At 40.3% G+C, this 14,007-nt stretch overlaps 2 protein-coding genes across 2 annotated transcripts in view; one reads left to right on the top strand and one right to left on the bottom strand.

The window, feature by feature from the left end:
• The window catches only part of CEP41 (centrosomal protein 41), a 46,334-nt gene that overhangs the window by 30,847 nt on the left and 1,480 nt on the right, over window positions 1-14,007 (bottom strand). Inside the window, exon 2 of the mRNA XM_003134674.7 lies at window positions 1,129-1,192. Within this exon, the coding sequence (XP_003134722.3) occupies window positions 1,129-1,192 (64 nt within the window). The remainder of the gene's footprint in view (window positions 1-1,128; window positions 1,193-14,007) is intronic.
• LOC102162156 (uncharacterized) overlaps window positions 3,882-14,007 on the top strand; it is a 63,159-nt gene continuing 53,033 nt past the window's right edge. Inside the window, exon 1 of the transcript XR_014833887.1 lies at window positions 3,882-4,016. The gene's annotated coding sequence lies outside the window, so the exon portion shown is untranslated. The remainder of the gene's footprint in view (window positions 4,017-14,007) is intronic.

Below are 14,007 nucleotides of genomic sequence, written 5' to 3'. Positions count from 1 at the left end.
ATCGACTTCCTCATTCTGCACACAAATCCTGTCCTATCTCCTTTACTGAACTTCAAGTAAATCACATAATCTCCGGGCTAAAATTTCCTCCTCCTCAAAGACAGAGATAACATTTTTTTACCTCCCATCAAACAGAATATTTGCAAGGATAAATATCTGTACAGCACAAAAATGTTTAAAAGAAAGATCCCAAGAAATATTATCTACAAATGTGGTTCATTTAAAACATTTAATTTAAGTCTATTTATATGGGAAATTATGCATAATGGAAGATAATAATTTTGAAGAGACTGAAGAAAGAGAAAGACAAAATGAATGAGATTAAACAAAGTCAGCATGCCAGTTTATTTCCTCAGTTGTCTTGAGGTTTCTAGTAGAAAATTCAGTATTGCTAAAGGCATGTGGTACCCCAATTCATTAGCAAAACTATCTTAATAGAATGGATTTTCCACAGCAGACTTTAAGAGATTGAAAAAAACTAAACAAACAACCAAAATCTCACAAGACTGCAAATCCACAAGGGGTCTGGGGAGTGGTTTTCATCACGACACTGAAAAATGTCAACAGCATGGAAATAAGCAGTAATGCACTCTTAAATTTCATTTTACCTGAATTGCAGCACTAATTTAATTTTGTCTGGTATTTTAGTTACTCATTCAAGTCCGTCTGCCTCCACTTGAATCTAAGCTCTTTGATTGCAAAAATCACGCTTCACGCTCATCTTTACATGTCCCAGAGCCCATAACTTTGCATGTAGTTGGCACTCTGCAAATATGGAATTGAACAAATGTGCACAAGTTACTCCCAGCTGAAAGGAAAATACTTAAGGTGTTCCAAAACAGAGGTTGATGTCCTGATATTAGCCTCAGCTCTGCAACTTATGAAACAATGTGTTGTTTTTTTTTTTAAATCAGTTTCTCAATGTATAGTAGTTCAATTATGTGAGTGGAGATTTTTAATGATAATCTGAAAAACAGCTTTCAAAGATAAGTCCTGAGCCCAGAAAGATATCAGACAAGACAGTGTGAAACTTTTAGCTATGATTTATACCACACATGACACACTACCTCTTGTAAATCATCAGCTATTAGATTTTTGTTTTGTTTTGTTTTTGTAATCTTTACTCACCAGTGTCTAGTCTTGACTTGATATGCTGATACTTTGGGTTCTGTGGTATCCTTTTGGTCAGATACTAAAAAAGAAAATTCACAAATAACTGGGTTAATGTAAGGGTGAGGGTGGCAAAGTTGGGAAAGAGACAAGATACTTTAACAATCAGAACAAATGCTAAAAATGTCATTGGATTTAAAGATGGAGGGAGCTCTAGAGGCCCAATTGTTCCTTCAAAGAGGACCCACTACAGCATCTCCTCAGGTGAAGATGATTATCATGTTTCTATCAAAACACTTCCGTATTTTGTCAAAATAATCTCATAGCAATAAGTAATGGGGGGGGGCTCTTAAAAATGATTTCTGATATTGAGCCAAAATTCATCTAATTCTCATCTAGTCCACTGGTACAACCTAGAATAAGCCATTCCACTCTGCCTCACACAATCCATTAGAATAACTGAAGGCCACTTTCTTGTCCTTTTTCCTCTTTGTATGCTGGCTTGGAGGCCGTCTTCTCTGGATACCATCTGGATTTTATCTACACATCCCCTAAAAAGTGGCATGCAGACCTGAGCAGTGTCCAGATGTTGCCAGGTCAGGACCCAGTTCTGCAGGACTTTCCCACTGTTTGCCTGGAGTCTGAGGCTCCACAGATGTCACCACGATGGCATCTGCTCTGGGGGCAGCCGGGGCACATCATGGGCTCAGGGAAAGCTTATGTTCAGTAAAATGCTATGTCAGGTCTCCCCTGTCCCATGCTCTGCAAGTAAATTCTGGATCCAAGTATAAGGCATTTACCCATATTAAATTTCAGTGGCATTTTCAAAAGCCATTAAGTGAGGGGAAAAACTAAAGAAGACATTACAAAATATAGCTTTCTTGCTCAGGCTTTTTTTCTGGCCTACAAGTATGAAAATCGCATGTTGAGTAACAGGCAGCAGTGGAATATGAAATTAAAACGGGGCGATCCCTTCCAGCTTCATCTTCTGCCACTCTCCCACAAGTTCCTAGGTTGAAGTTGCCCCAATGTTCCCCCAAAAGGCCACACTTACTCAGGTCTCCAGGCTTAGCAAATGTCTGCCTAGAACGCCATTCCTCACCATGTCCATGGATAGGAAGTAAGCTTTACTTCCCCTATAAAGCTGTCCAAGGTGGAGTTACACACTTTCTCTCTGGTTCCTAGAGTACTGACTCCCTGTACTATTGTTTACACCTTGACCTTCTTCCCTAGTCTAGGATTTTCTTGAAGACATGGACAATAATTTATTCAAATTTGTATTCACCCATGACCTACACATAGTGGGCACATTTATTGATATTCAATCAGTAAGTGAATATCTAGAATGAGGATTGCATTACAGAAACTACCTGGTTCCTTAGAAGAGAACATCAAATTTTAAAACCTATATATCTTGCCTTTGAAGACATAGTTAACTACAGCATGCTTGTTAGAAAGATTGAAAAATAAACGTGACAGGGTACACGTCAATGTCTTACAGAATATCTGTGGGCCAGAGTTTAGGATTTCAGACACCAGGAAGAATTTTAAAAGACTGGGATACCTGGAGAGAATCATCAACTTTTAACTTTGACAAGGATATAAAAAACAAAGCAAAATCTTGTGACTACCATCTGCTATTTTAATGCTTTAAAAGTAAGAAATTGTTTTTTAAAAACCCAGAATAAAAAGGTCAGCCCTTTAGTGTGATTAAAAAACACATTGATAGTATCTATGTTTTTCATTTCACCCTAGGCAAGTAAAACCTTTGTCATGGACGCTTAGCACTGGTCCTCAGAAGTGGAAGCCCCGATCTATTTTACCCTGAGAGAAAGGCGGGGAACACTCCTTTCTCCATTTGATCAGTAATCCACTGTCGGTAAGAGAAAGTGACTCTAATGTCACTTCCCACTCCTTCCTAGACAAGACAGAGAAGATGCTTAAGTGAGAGATGGAAAATATTCGAATATTGAAAAGGAAGACGATAGGATGAGTTCCAAAGAGGGAGACAATATGGTGGCAAAACAAAACAAAGAACCAAACGACAATGTGCCTCGTCAATTAAGTTAAGAAAAGCTAAAACTAGAACTCAGTTGTCTTAGGCTGAGGGATTGTCTTTCTTCTCTTCCTTTCCCTTCTTTCCTCCTTCTTTTCTTCCCTCTTCCCTCCCTCTTTCTTTCTTTTCCCCTTCCTTCCCTCCCTCCTTTCTTGCTTTCTTTCTTTCCTCCTCCCTTCCTTCCTTTTTCTGTCCCACTCAGTATTTTTATAATTTCTATATGCTGTTTCCTGTTTTTACTTTTGTTTTGTTTTCCCCATTAGTTTCCTAGCAAAGCTTCTTTTGAAAGATTCCAGGCTAGCCTCTGCTGAACCAAGGGGATTTATCCATACCTCAGCCAACATAGCTGAGAAGTGAGGGTGTCTCTGGGGACCAGGTGTGGTGGCAGCAGAATGATGGGGGAGGGTGTGGACAGCTGCAGTCGCTGAGCCCTCCCGCCCCCGGTTTTCCCTTACATAGGCTAATGAGAAATCCATATGCTGCAGTACAAAAATGTAGTGTTTCTTTCCCAGTTTGGTCCAACTTCTTGCTCCTGACTTTCTGGTATCAACCCCAATGTAAAACTATTTGTGTTCCGCTCTATGCAGAGCACCATAGGGTTTAGAGAACTGCCAGGATTTTTCCTTAAAATCCTTGCTTTGGAGGTGACTGTTTCTTGACCTACCAACCAACTAGCTGTTTTTCAATTACATAAACAGGATGGAATGGTGGAAAGTGAAAGAGCTGAGAAAAGCAGCTGTTTCAAGGAGGACTATTCATCCAACAAAGCCTTATCAAGCACCAAACACTCATTCAGTAGACACTGACTGGGTGCCTACCAGGAGTCAGCCACCACGCTGAGGATACAGAGGTAACAAAATACAGTGTTTGTCATTCAGCTCTCACTGACGCTGGGGTGAAAGACGAGTGAACAGATACCACACTGAACGGTGAACAAGTGGAGGGAAGCAGGGGGTGCAACAGAAGCATGTAAGATTGGCACCTAAGTCAGGAACTACCTTCTGTGAGCTGACTTCTGAGCTGAAATCTGAAGGTTGAGATAGTTAGTCAAGCAACTGATAGACATGGAGCTCAGGTGGCAATACGGGGTCAAATGAGACTGGAGGGGCTAGCAGAGGCAGTTCACAAAGGGCATTTTATCTATGCTGAGAAACCTAGACTTTATCCTGCAGATCAAATCAGGGCAATTTTGCTCCCTCGACTCCTGGAGACAGTTGGCAAGGTCTGGAGTCACTTTATAGGTTGTCAGAACTGGGTGGCTGGTATGCTAACAACATCTAGTAAGTAGAGGCCAAACTGCTGCTAAACATCCATGACAGGAAGACCCCCACCCCTGCCCCCCGCCAACATTAAAGAATTAGCTGATGTCAATAGTGCTGAAGTTGAGGAACCCTGGTGTCAACAATGGGAGCTGCTGAAGTTTTAGGGAGAAGGGATGGGATTCTATTTCCATTTTAGAGAGATCACTCTGGCAGCACTCTGAAGAACAGGATCACAGTCAAGAATGGAGGCGCAAAGATCAGTTACGAGGTTGTGCTGAGAGGATCTGTGGTCCTAAGGAGGGGATAAGTGAATTTGGATAGAACAAAGGAGGACACTGTTGACTGGCCTAGTAGATGCCGTGACAGAAACTGACAGGAGCAGAAGCAAAACCAGCACGTTGAAGGTTATGATTTGAGGACGCTTGTAAGCTAATGGGCTGGATAAGAGTTGGAAAATGAGGTAGGCAGGTATGAAAACAAGGGGCCAGGAGAGGAGGAGGCCCAGCGCCCAGGTGGAAGGTGCAGCTTTGGATGTGTATTTAATAAAATAAAACAGGAGGTCATGATGAGGTTCACCAGGAGGAGGGAGAAAGTTGAGAAAGTTCACGTTTGTAGTACTATTACAGGCTCTTTGAAAGCAACTCAAAATGTCAAAGACCCTTTGAGGGCTTACATCCCTAGGAAGGGTCAAAAGAAAATGTGCGTCTACTCACAACATCCCTGCTATTTAACCTCTTTTTGGCTTTCAAGACCAGCACAAACACATCTTTCAGGAAGACTTCTTCTCTGGCAGCCCCAGTCAGATGGAAGTCTCTTCCCTCCCTGGATTGACACAGCACTTTGTACCCCTCACTGCCTGCACCTGGGACAGAGGCGCTACTTCTGTATTTTCTATAAGGCCTTGCACTAGTGTGAGAGCAATAAGTACCGCCAAATGGATGAAGATGGTCCTAAAATCTGAGCAACATGCACTGTGCATGCCAGTGCCACATGGGCAGCACAGACATTGAGGGCTCTAGGAACCTGAAACAGAGATCACACTCACACTGGGGATGATGATGGAGGCTGCATAGAAGAAATGCCACTGGAGCTATGTCTTAAGGGTTGAAAAAAATGGGGAAAGGGATGGAAAAAATATTCCACGTGGAGGAAATTACTATAGCAAAGCCACTTTAAAAGTATGTTTAAAGAACAGCAAATTATTCTATTTGCTGGAGAAGGTCCCAAAACAACAACAAAAGTAATTGATACTAGCATTTATTGAGCACTCAAATAAGCATTTTCCCTCCTTATCTTGTTTAATTTTCACAACCACTAATAAGGTAGATAATGGTATTATCCTTATCCTACAAATCGGGGAATAGGCCCAGAGAGTGGCTTCCTGAGGTGACTGGTAAGAATGGTAGAATCTGGGATTAAACTGGGTTCTAAGTTCAAGCTCTCTTAACCACTCTACTGTGCAGCCTCACTCAGGCAGGGGTTTTGAACATGGGGTCCACCGATGGGCTGTTGGAGGGCCATGAGTCCTGTGTAACTGTATGCACAATTTTGAGTATACGTACATTTTTCTGTGGAGAGGGCCTTTCACCAAATTTTCAAAGGGGTTTGTAACCTCAAAATGGTTAAGAACCACGGGTTTATGGAATTCTGTGCTGTAAGGCTGGGCCTGAATATGTAGGCTCCAAGGCGGGGAAGCTTGAATTTATACTGAGAGTCTGAACTAGTCCCTGAAGACAACGGAAGATACTAGAAATACTGAACTGTGAGCCACAAAATCAAAGAAGTATTTTGGCAGATTACTAACACATGCAAAGTAAGACAAGGCTTTGTGAATACATGGATGTTAGAGAAGAAGGGAGAAGAATGAGAAGTTGACAAAGGGATTTTTTTCTAAAGGAAAATCAGTGAAAAATGAGATCTTTTGAATCACAAGGCATTCAAAAACAAATGAGCTTTTCTGACGTCTCACTTCTTTTAAAATGGAATTCACAAGGTTGTTCACATTAAAATCATAATGTATGTAATAAGGTTTAAAGAACTAAAAAGTATCGTTATCTATTTTGTTCAGAATTTCTCTGCTTATCTCATTTTTATAAAGAGGAAGTCCATAAAATGAAGGGACTAGGTGTCAATTTAAAAAGAGAACTTTTTTTTTAATAAGAGTTTTAATCTGGTCCAGTTCTTCTGATATCAAACACCAATCTTGACACATGTTTGCACATACAAGCAGCCCCTACTTTGCCAGCAGCTACCACCTGTGGCCAATTGTATTTTTCAAGATGACCACAACATAATTTCCCGACTCAGGTACATTGTGATGTTGACACTCCTCCCAATGAGAGATGTTCTTGACCCTTGAATGTGGATGGGCCTGTGACTACGATGGAAGTGATGCCATATGACCTCTGAGACTAGATCAAAAAAGACAATATGGCTTCCACTTGAGTCTCTTGAGACACTTGTTCTTGGAACCCAGCTACCATGCTATGAGGAAGGCCAAGTCACAGGGAAAAGGCCATTTGTAGATGGTATGGCTGACAGTGCCAGCTGAGGTCCTAGCCAACAGACTATATTAGCAGCCTGACGTGTGAATGAAGAAGGCTTCAAGATAATTCTCGATGCGGCTTGTGTCTGTCTGCCTAAGAATTGCCTAGCTGAGCCTAGTCAATCTCCAGAACAATGAGTGATAATAATTAAATGACTGTTGTTGTTTTGAGCCACTAAATACGGGGGAGACTCATGACAAACCAATATATAATAGGAACACCACCCAACTCTTTTTACTTTCTAGCTAAGTTCCTTGAAAAAAACCCACAAAACAAAAAACCTACACTAGGCATCTGCATTCTTACTCCTCCATCCACTGAAATGTCACTACTGTCCCCACTGTTCTACTGTGGTTCCTATAGCTGCTAGCCAATGTCAGTGATCCCTTAACTGCCAAATATAATGGCTAACTTTTCAATCTCTAACTTACACATGATCTTTCTGCACCATATGATACTGTAATATAGTCCCACTTCTTCAGTTCTTACTGGGCTTCACAAAAGTGCAGACAGGGTCTCTAGCTCATCTACCTATAAGTATGCCAGAAATAGGCAAACAATAAAAATAATTACAGGTCATGACCTAAGGGGTGAAGATAGCATATTGAACAAATACATATGGTTTCACTTCATTCCAAAACCTCAGTAAAACCTCATTTATTTTAAGGACATAAAGCCTCCAAAACAGAGCGGGTGGGAGAAGTGATAGCAAGTGGTTTCTGAATTCTAGAAAGCATATCAACTATTGAAAATTACTTGATGAACTCAAGAAAATCAAAGGGAAAGCCAAGAACGATTCTTAAAAGGCTCAGGAATTGACAGCCCCAGACATCTCCAGAAATGGGAGCAAAAAGAAGTGGCTAAAATAAAGAAGACTGGTTGAAGGCTGACTGAGAAGCTACTGGATCTCCACAACCTCCTCTCTCTGTACCCCTGGGTGATGGCCCCTCTCCCACCGTGGCAGGTATCTAGAGATTTATTCCCTGTTAAGAGGTTTTGGACTCAGGGGTGGGGATTGTCTCCAGACCCAGGGAAAGGCAGAGATACCATTACTGAAAAGAAGAGCACTGAATGAATGATACATATTAATGTTGAAATTTAGCCCCTAAATTATTCCTCCAGGAATTCAATTAGGCTTTTACTCTCAGAAGACTGGAGGAGTTCTCAGGGAAAAGTGACCAGCCTGAGAGGAAGAGCTTAAAGTACAGATGTGGGAAAGGGAGTCCCAAAATCACAGCCCAGTGGGATCTTCTGGTAATTAATTTCACCATCAACATCAGCAACCCCCTCCCAAACTCTACTCACAACCATAAATTAACAACTGGAGATGAAAAGAAGTTGGAGAACACTGCTATGGGCTGAATTATGTCCCTGGAAAATCTGTGTGTTGAAGCTCTAACTCTCAGTGTGACTGTATTGGAGAGAGGCCCTTTGGGAGGTAATTAAGGTTAAATGATGTCATAAGGATGTGGCCCACATCCTATAGGATTAGTGTCCCTATAAAAACAGACACCAAAGAGCTCATTCTCTTAAGCGCACATTGAAAGAAGAGGTCATCTAAGCACATGGCAAGAAAGTGGCCATCCACAAGCCAGGAGATGGCTTTTCTCACCAAAAACTAAATCACCCAGCACCTCAATCTTGGACTTCAAAGTCTCCAAAACTATGAGATATAAATTTCTGTTGTTTAAGCCACCCATTCTGTGATATTTTGTCATGGAAGTCCAAGCTGACTATTACAGACATCACCGACAAAACAAAAAGAAAATATTGCAATTTAGAGGCAACTGAGACTATGTAGGGAGAAAAAAACCTATCATTAAAGCATTTAGACTTGTGGTTGCCAAGGGAGAGGGGGAGGGAGCAGGATGGACTGGGAACTTGGGGTCAATAGATGCAGACTACTGCTTTGGAATGGATTAGCAATGAGATCCTGCTGTGTAGCGCTGGGAACTAGATCTAGTCACTTTTTTTTTTTTTTTTTTTTAAATTTTTGTGTCTTTTTCCCTTTTCGAGGGCCGCTCCCTCGGCATATGGAGGTTCCCAGGCTAGGAGTCTAATCGGAGCTGTAGCTGCCAGCCTACTCCACAGCCACAGCCACAGCTATGCAGGATCCAAGCTGAATCTGCAACCTACACCACAGCTCACGGCAACGCCGGATCCTTAACCCACTGAGCAAGGCCAGGGATCAAACCCACAACCTCATGGTTCCTAGTCAGATTTGTTAACCACTGAGCCACAACAGGAACTTTATTTCAACGGGAACTCCACTATATCTAGTCACTTATGATGAAGCATGATAATGTGAAAAAAAATAATGTATACATGTATGTGTAACTAGGTTACCACGCTGTACAGCAGAAAACTGACAGAACACTGTAAACCAGCTATAATGATAAAAATAAAAATCATTAAAAAAATTTAATGATAATAGGTCATTATCATTTAATAATGATAGGCATTTTTAAAAACCTATCATTAGGAGTTCCCACTGTGGTACAGCGGAAATGAATCTGACTAGGGACCACGAGGTTGTGGGTTCGATCCCTGGCCTTGCTCAGTGGGTCAAGGATCCAGCGTTGCCATGAGCTATGGTGTAGGTTGAAAACATGGCTTGGATCCAGTGTTGCTGTGGTTGTGGTGTAGGCCGGCAGCTGCAGCTCCGATTTGACCCCTAGCCTGGGAACCTCCATGTGCTGCAGGTGTGTCCCTTACAAGCAAAAAAAACAAAAACAAAAACAAAAACCCAAGAAAAACAAAAACCTATCATTAAAGAAATAAAAACACACATCCACACAAAAACTTATATAGGCATACCTCAGAGATATTGTGGGTTCTGTTCCAGACCACCTCAATAGAGCAATTTTTGCAATAAATTGAGTCATACAAATGTTTTGGCTCCCCAGCGAATACAAAAATTATGTTTATACTATACTGTAGTCTATTAAGTAGCATTAAGTCTAAAAAAAAAATAATGTATGTATCTTAATTTAAAAATACTTCATTGGGAATTCCCATTGTGGCACAGCGGAAATGAATCTGACAAGTAACTGTGAGGCTGTGGGTTCAATCCCTCACCTTGCTTGGTGGATTGAGGATCTAGCATTGCCGTGAGCTGTGGTGTAGGTCTCAGATGCAGCTTGAATCCTGTGTTGCTGTGGCTGTGGTGTAGGCAGGTAGCTGTAGCTCCGATTTGACGCCTAGCCTGGGAACCTCCATATGTGGCAAGTGTGGCCCTAAAAAGCAAAAATAAAATAAAAAGATAAAAAAAAAAATAAAAATTTTTTATTGCTAAAAATGCTAACCATCATGTGAACCTTTAGCAAGCTGTAGCAGTAATGACATCAGAGATCACGGTAAGAAATGTAGTAATAAAGAAAAAGTCTGAAACATTGTGAGAATTAACGAAATGTAACAGATACATGAAGCGAGCAAATGCTGTTGGGAAAATGGCGCCAACAGACTTGCTGGTGCAGCGTTGCACAAACCTTTGTCAAAAATGTAATGCTTGCAAAGTACAATAAAACAAAGTATGCCAGTATGAATATTCATAGTAGCATCATTCATAATAGCCTCAAAGTGAAAACAATTCAAATGTCCATCAATAAAAGAATGTATGAATAAAATGTAGTATATCATGCAAAAGAATATTACTCAGTAATAAAAAGGAATGAAATACTGATGCATAATATAACCTTTAAAACATTATGCTGTGAAAGAAGTCAGTCACATAAAACCACATTTTGTATGACTCATTTTACATGAAATGTAGTGAACAGGCAAATCCACAGAGTGAGAAAGTAGATTACTGGTTGCCAGAACTGGGGGTGGGGAGTGGGGATGGGGGAGACATGAGCGGACTGGGAAGTGATAGCTAGAGGTTACAGGATTTCTTTTGAGGGTGACGAAAATGTTCTAAAATTAACTGTAGCGATGACTGCAGAACTCTGTGAATATCTAAAACCCCTGAATTGCACACTTTTTTTTTCATGGCCACACCAGTGGCATATGGAAGTTCCCAGGCCAGGGATTGAATCTGAGTTGCAGGTGTAACCTATGCCACAGCTGTGGCAATGCTGGATCCTTTAACCCACTGTGCCGGGCCAGGGATGGAAACCACGCCTCTACAGCCACCTAATCTGCTGCACTTGGGTTCTTAACCCACTGCACCACAGTGGGAACTCTGAATTGTACACGTTAAATGGGTGAATTTATGGTTGTGACTTATATTTCAATAATGACGTTAACAAAAAAATAAAAATAAAACTTAGGTTAAAAAAAAAAACGGAGTTCCTGCTGTGGCACAATGAGTTAAGAATCTGACTACAGCAGCTAGGATAGCTTCAAAGGCATGGGTTTGATTCCTGGCCCAGCACAGTGGGTTAAAGGATCCAGTGTTGTGGTGTAGGTAACAGCTGTAGCTTGGATTCAATCCCTAGCCCAGGAACTTTCATATGCCATAGGTACAGACATAAAATTAAAAAGAAAAAAAAAACACTTAAAAAATATATAAAAAACTACAATCATACCAAGTACTTAGGTAAGAGTTAAAAGAAAATAATTAAGTTGAGCTGAACTTTTCTGACATGGAAAGATGTCCAAGACATACTATTAAGTGAAAAAAGCAAGTTAAAGAACAGTATGAACAATACAATAACATTTGTGTGAAATAGAACCTCTAAACAGAACTCTGTATCTCTCTCTCTCTCTCTTTACACACACAGATGCAAATGCATAGAGAAAGGTTTGGAAAAGATAACCATGCCTTAAAATAACAGTGATGTAGACATTATTCATAAAAGTTTATTAATAGTGCAGAAATTAATATAAAGGGAGGTGGAAACTCCAGGAAAAACAACAAGCAGTAAGAAAGAGAATGTGGAGTTCCCGTCGTGGTGCAGTGGTTTAACGAATCCGACTAGGAACCATGAGGTTGCGGGTTCGGTCCCTGCCCTTGCTCAGTGGGTTAACGATCCGGCGTTGCCGTGAGCTGTGGTGTAGGTTGCAGACGCGGCTCGGATCCTGCGTTGCTGTGGCTCTGGCGTAGGCCGGTGGCTACAGCTCCGATTCAACCCCTAGCCTGGGAACCTCCATATGCCGCGAGAGCGGCCCAAGAAATAGCAGCAGCAGCAACAACAACAGCAACAACAACAACAACAAAAAGAAAGAAAGAGAATGTAACGCTAATGATCACTGCTGGGACAGTAATCAATAGTCATAGTCACAGAAAAACTCAACTGTAAAAAAAAAAATCCAATTAGAAATTAGGCAAAAGACATAAAGAAATATTTTACCAAAGAGAATATATGGAGGGCAAATAACCACATGAAAAGACCTAAGGTGTTTAACCTCAGTATCCATTAGGGAAATGCAAATTAAGACCATGATGAGATGTCACTACACACCTAATTAAAACAACTAAAAAAAATGTATTAACAATACCAAATGTTGCCAAGAATGTGCAAACACTGCATCTCTTATACACTGGTGCTGGGAATGTAAAATGCTACAGCCACTCTGGAAAATGGTTTGGCAGTTTCTTTAAAAATTAAATATAAACTTACCATAACAACCCAGCAAATGCACTCATGGGCATCTGTCCCAGAGAAATGAAAATTAATGTGCAAACACAGAACTGTACATCAAAGTATGTATCTTTATTTGTAATGCCCCAGAGAACAGCCAAGATATTCTGCAGTAGTTGAACGGTTAAACAAACTGCTGAACATCCACACCTCAGAATACTAATCAGCAATCAAAAAGAATGAACTAATGCTACAGGCAACAACTTAGATGTGTCTTTAAGGACATTATTCTGAGTGAAAAAAGGCAGTCTCAAAAGGTCCTACTGTATGATTCCATCTATGTAGCATTTTCAAAATGACAAAATTACAGAAACAAGAGAACACACTGATAATTGCCAAGGGTTAGGATGGTGAAGAGGAAGAAAATGGATGTAATTAGTAAGGGGTAGCCTGAAGGAGATATTTATGATGAGGAAATGGTTCTTTATGTTGATGGTAAATCAACATACAAGCAAATCTTGATTGTATTAAACCTACACATGTGATAAAATAGCCTAAGCCATACATACATCATATAAATGTCAAATTTCTGGATTTTCTATAATACTCTGTTTACATAACATATAATCATTGGGAGGAAACTGTGAGGGGTACAAAGAGCCACTTTGTACTATTTTTGCAATTTTCTATGAACCTACATTTATTTCAAAATAAATTTTTTTTTAAGGATATCTTAAGGAGTTCTTAAGAATTAAAAACATGACAGCAGAAATTAAAACTCAATGGAGGGACTGGAAGATTAAAAAAAAATCTCTTAAAGAGAATGAAAAGACAAAGATATGGAAGACAGGAGATAAAATTTAAGAAAACTGGGGAACGAGTAGAAGAGAAGCAACATCAGAATAATGAATTCAAGAAAGAGAGGATGGAGCAAATGGAGGAAAAAGTCAACAAATAATTTTTTTTAAAAATTTTACAGAATAGAAAAACATGAGTTTCTGGTGCCCACCAAAATAAGTGAAAACAGACCCACAGCAAGGAATATTTTTGTGAAATATCATAACACTGGGGACAAAGAGAAGATTGTACAAGCTTCCAGAAAGGAATAATCAAGTCACATAAAAAGGAACAGAATGTCTTTGAACTCCTCCACAACAAAAATTGAATGCTAGAAGACCACAACGTAATGTTGTCAATACACTGATGATTACCAACGATGAATTCTATACTTAACCAAACTCAGGCAAGTTAAGTGTGAAGGTAAAATAATAACATTTTGACATGCCTAACGTTTTAGATGTAAACTTAAAAGATTTATTTCTTACACACTCTTTCTCAAGAAACTACAGGCAGTTGTGCTCTGTGAAAACAAGAGAGTAAACTGAGCCATCTTCAATCTAGGGCACAAGCTATAACCACACGGGGCATCCCACCTCTCTCCCCCTACATCCTTAAGACTATTCCTCCTCTTTCTCCCACATTTCCGATGTCATTAATGGCATCGGTGC

This window comes from Sus scrofa, chromosome 18 (assembly GCF_054392235.1).
Source record: "Sus scrofa isolate SSC_HxYL_T2T_F1_AM1 chromosome 18, Sscrofa_HxYL_maternal_Yorkshire_Landrace_v2.0, whole genome shotgun sequence".
Taxonomy (NCBI): domain Eukaryota; kingdom Metazoa; phylum Chordata; class Mammalia; order Artiodactyla; family Suidae; genus Sus; species Sus scrofa.
The sequence above is the reverse complement of the archived record's forward strand: the minus strand, read 5'-3'. Positions and strand labels throughout refer to the sequence as shown.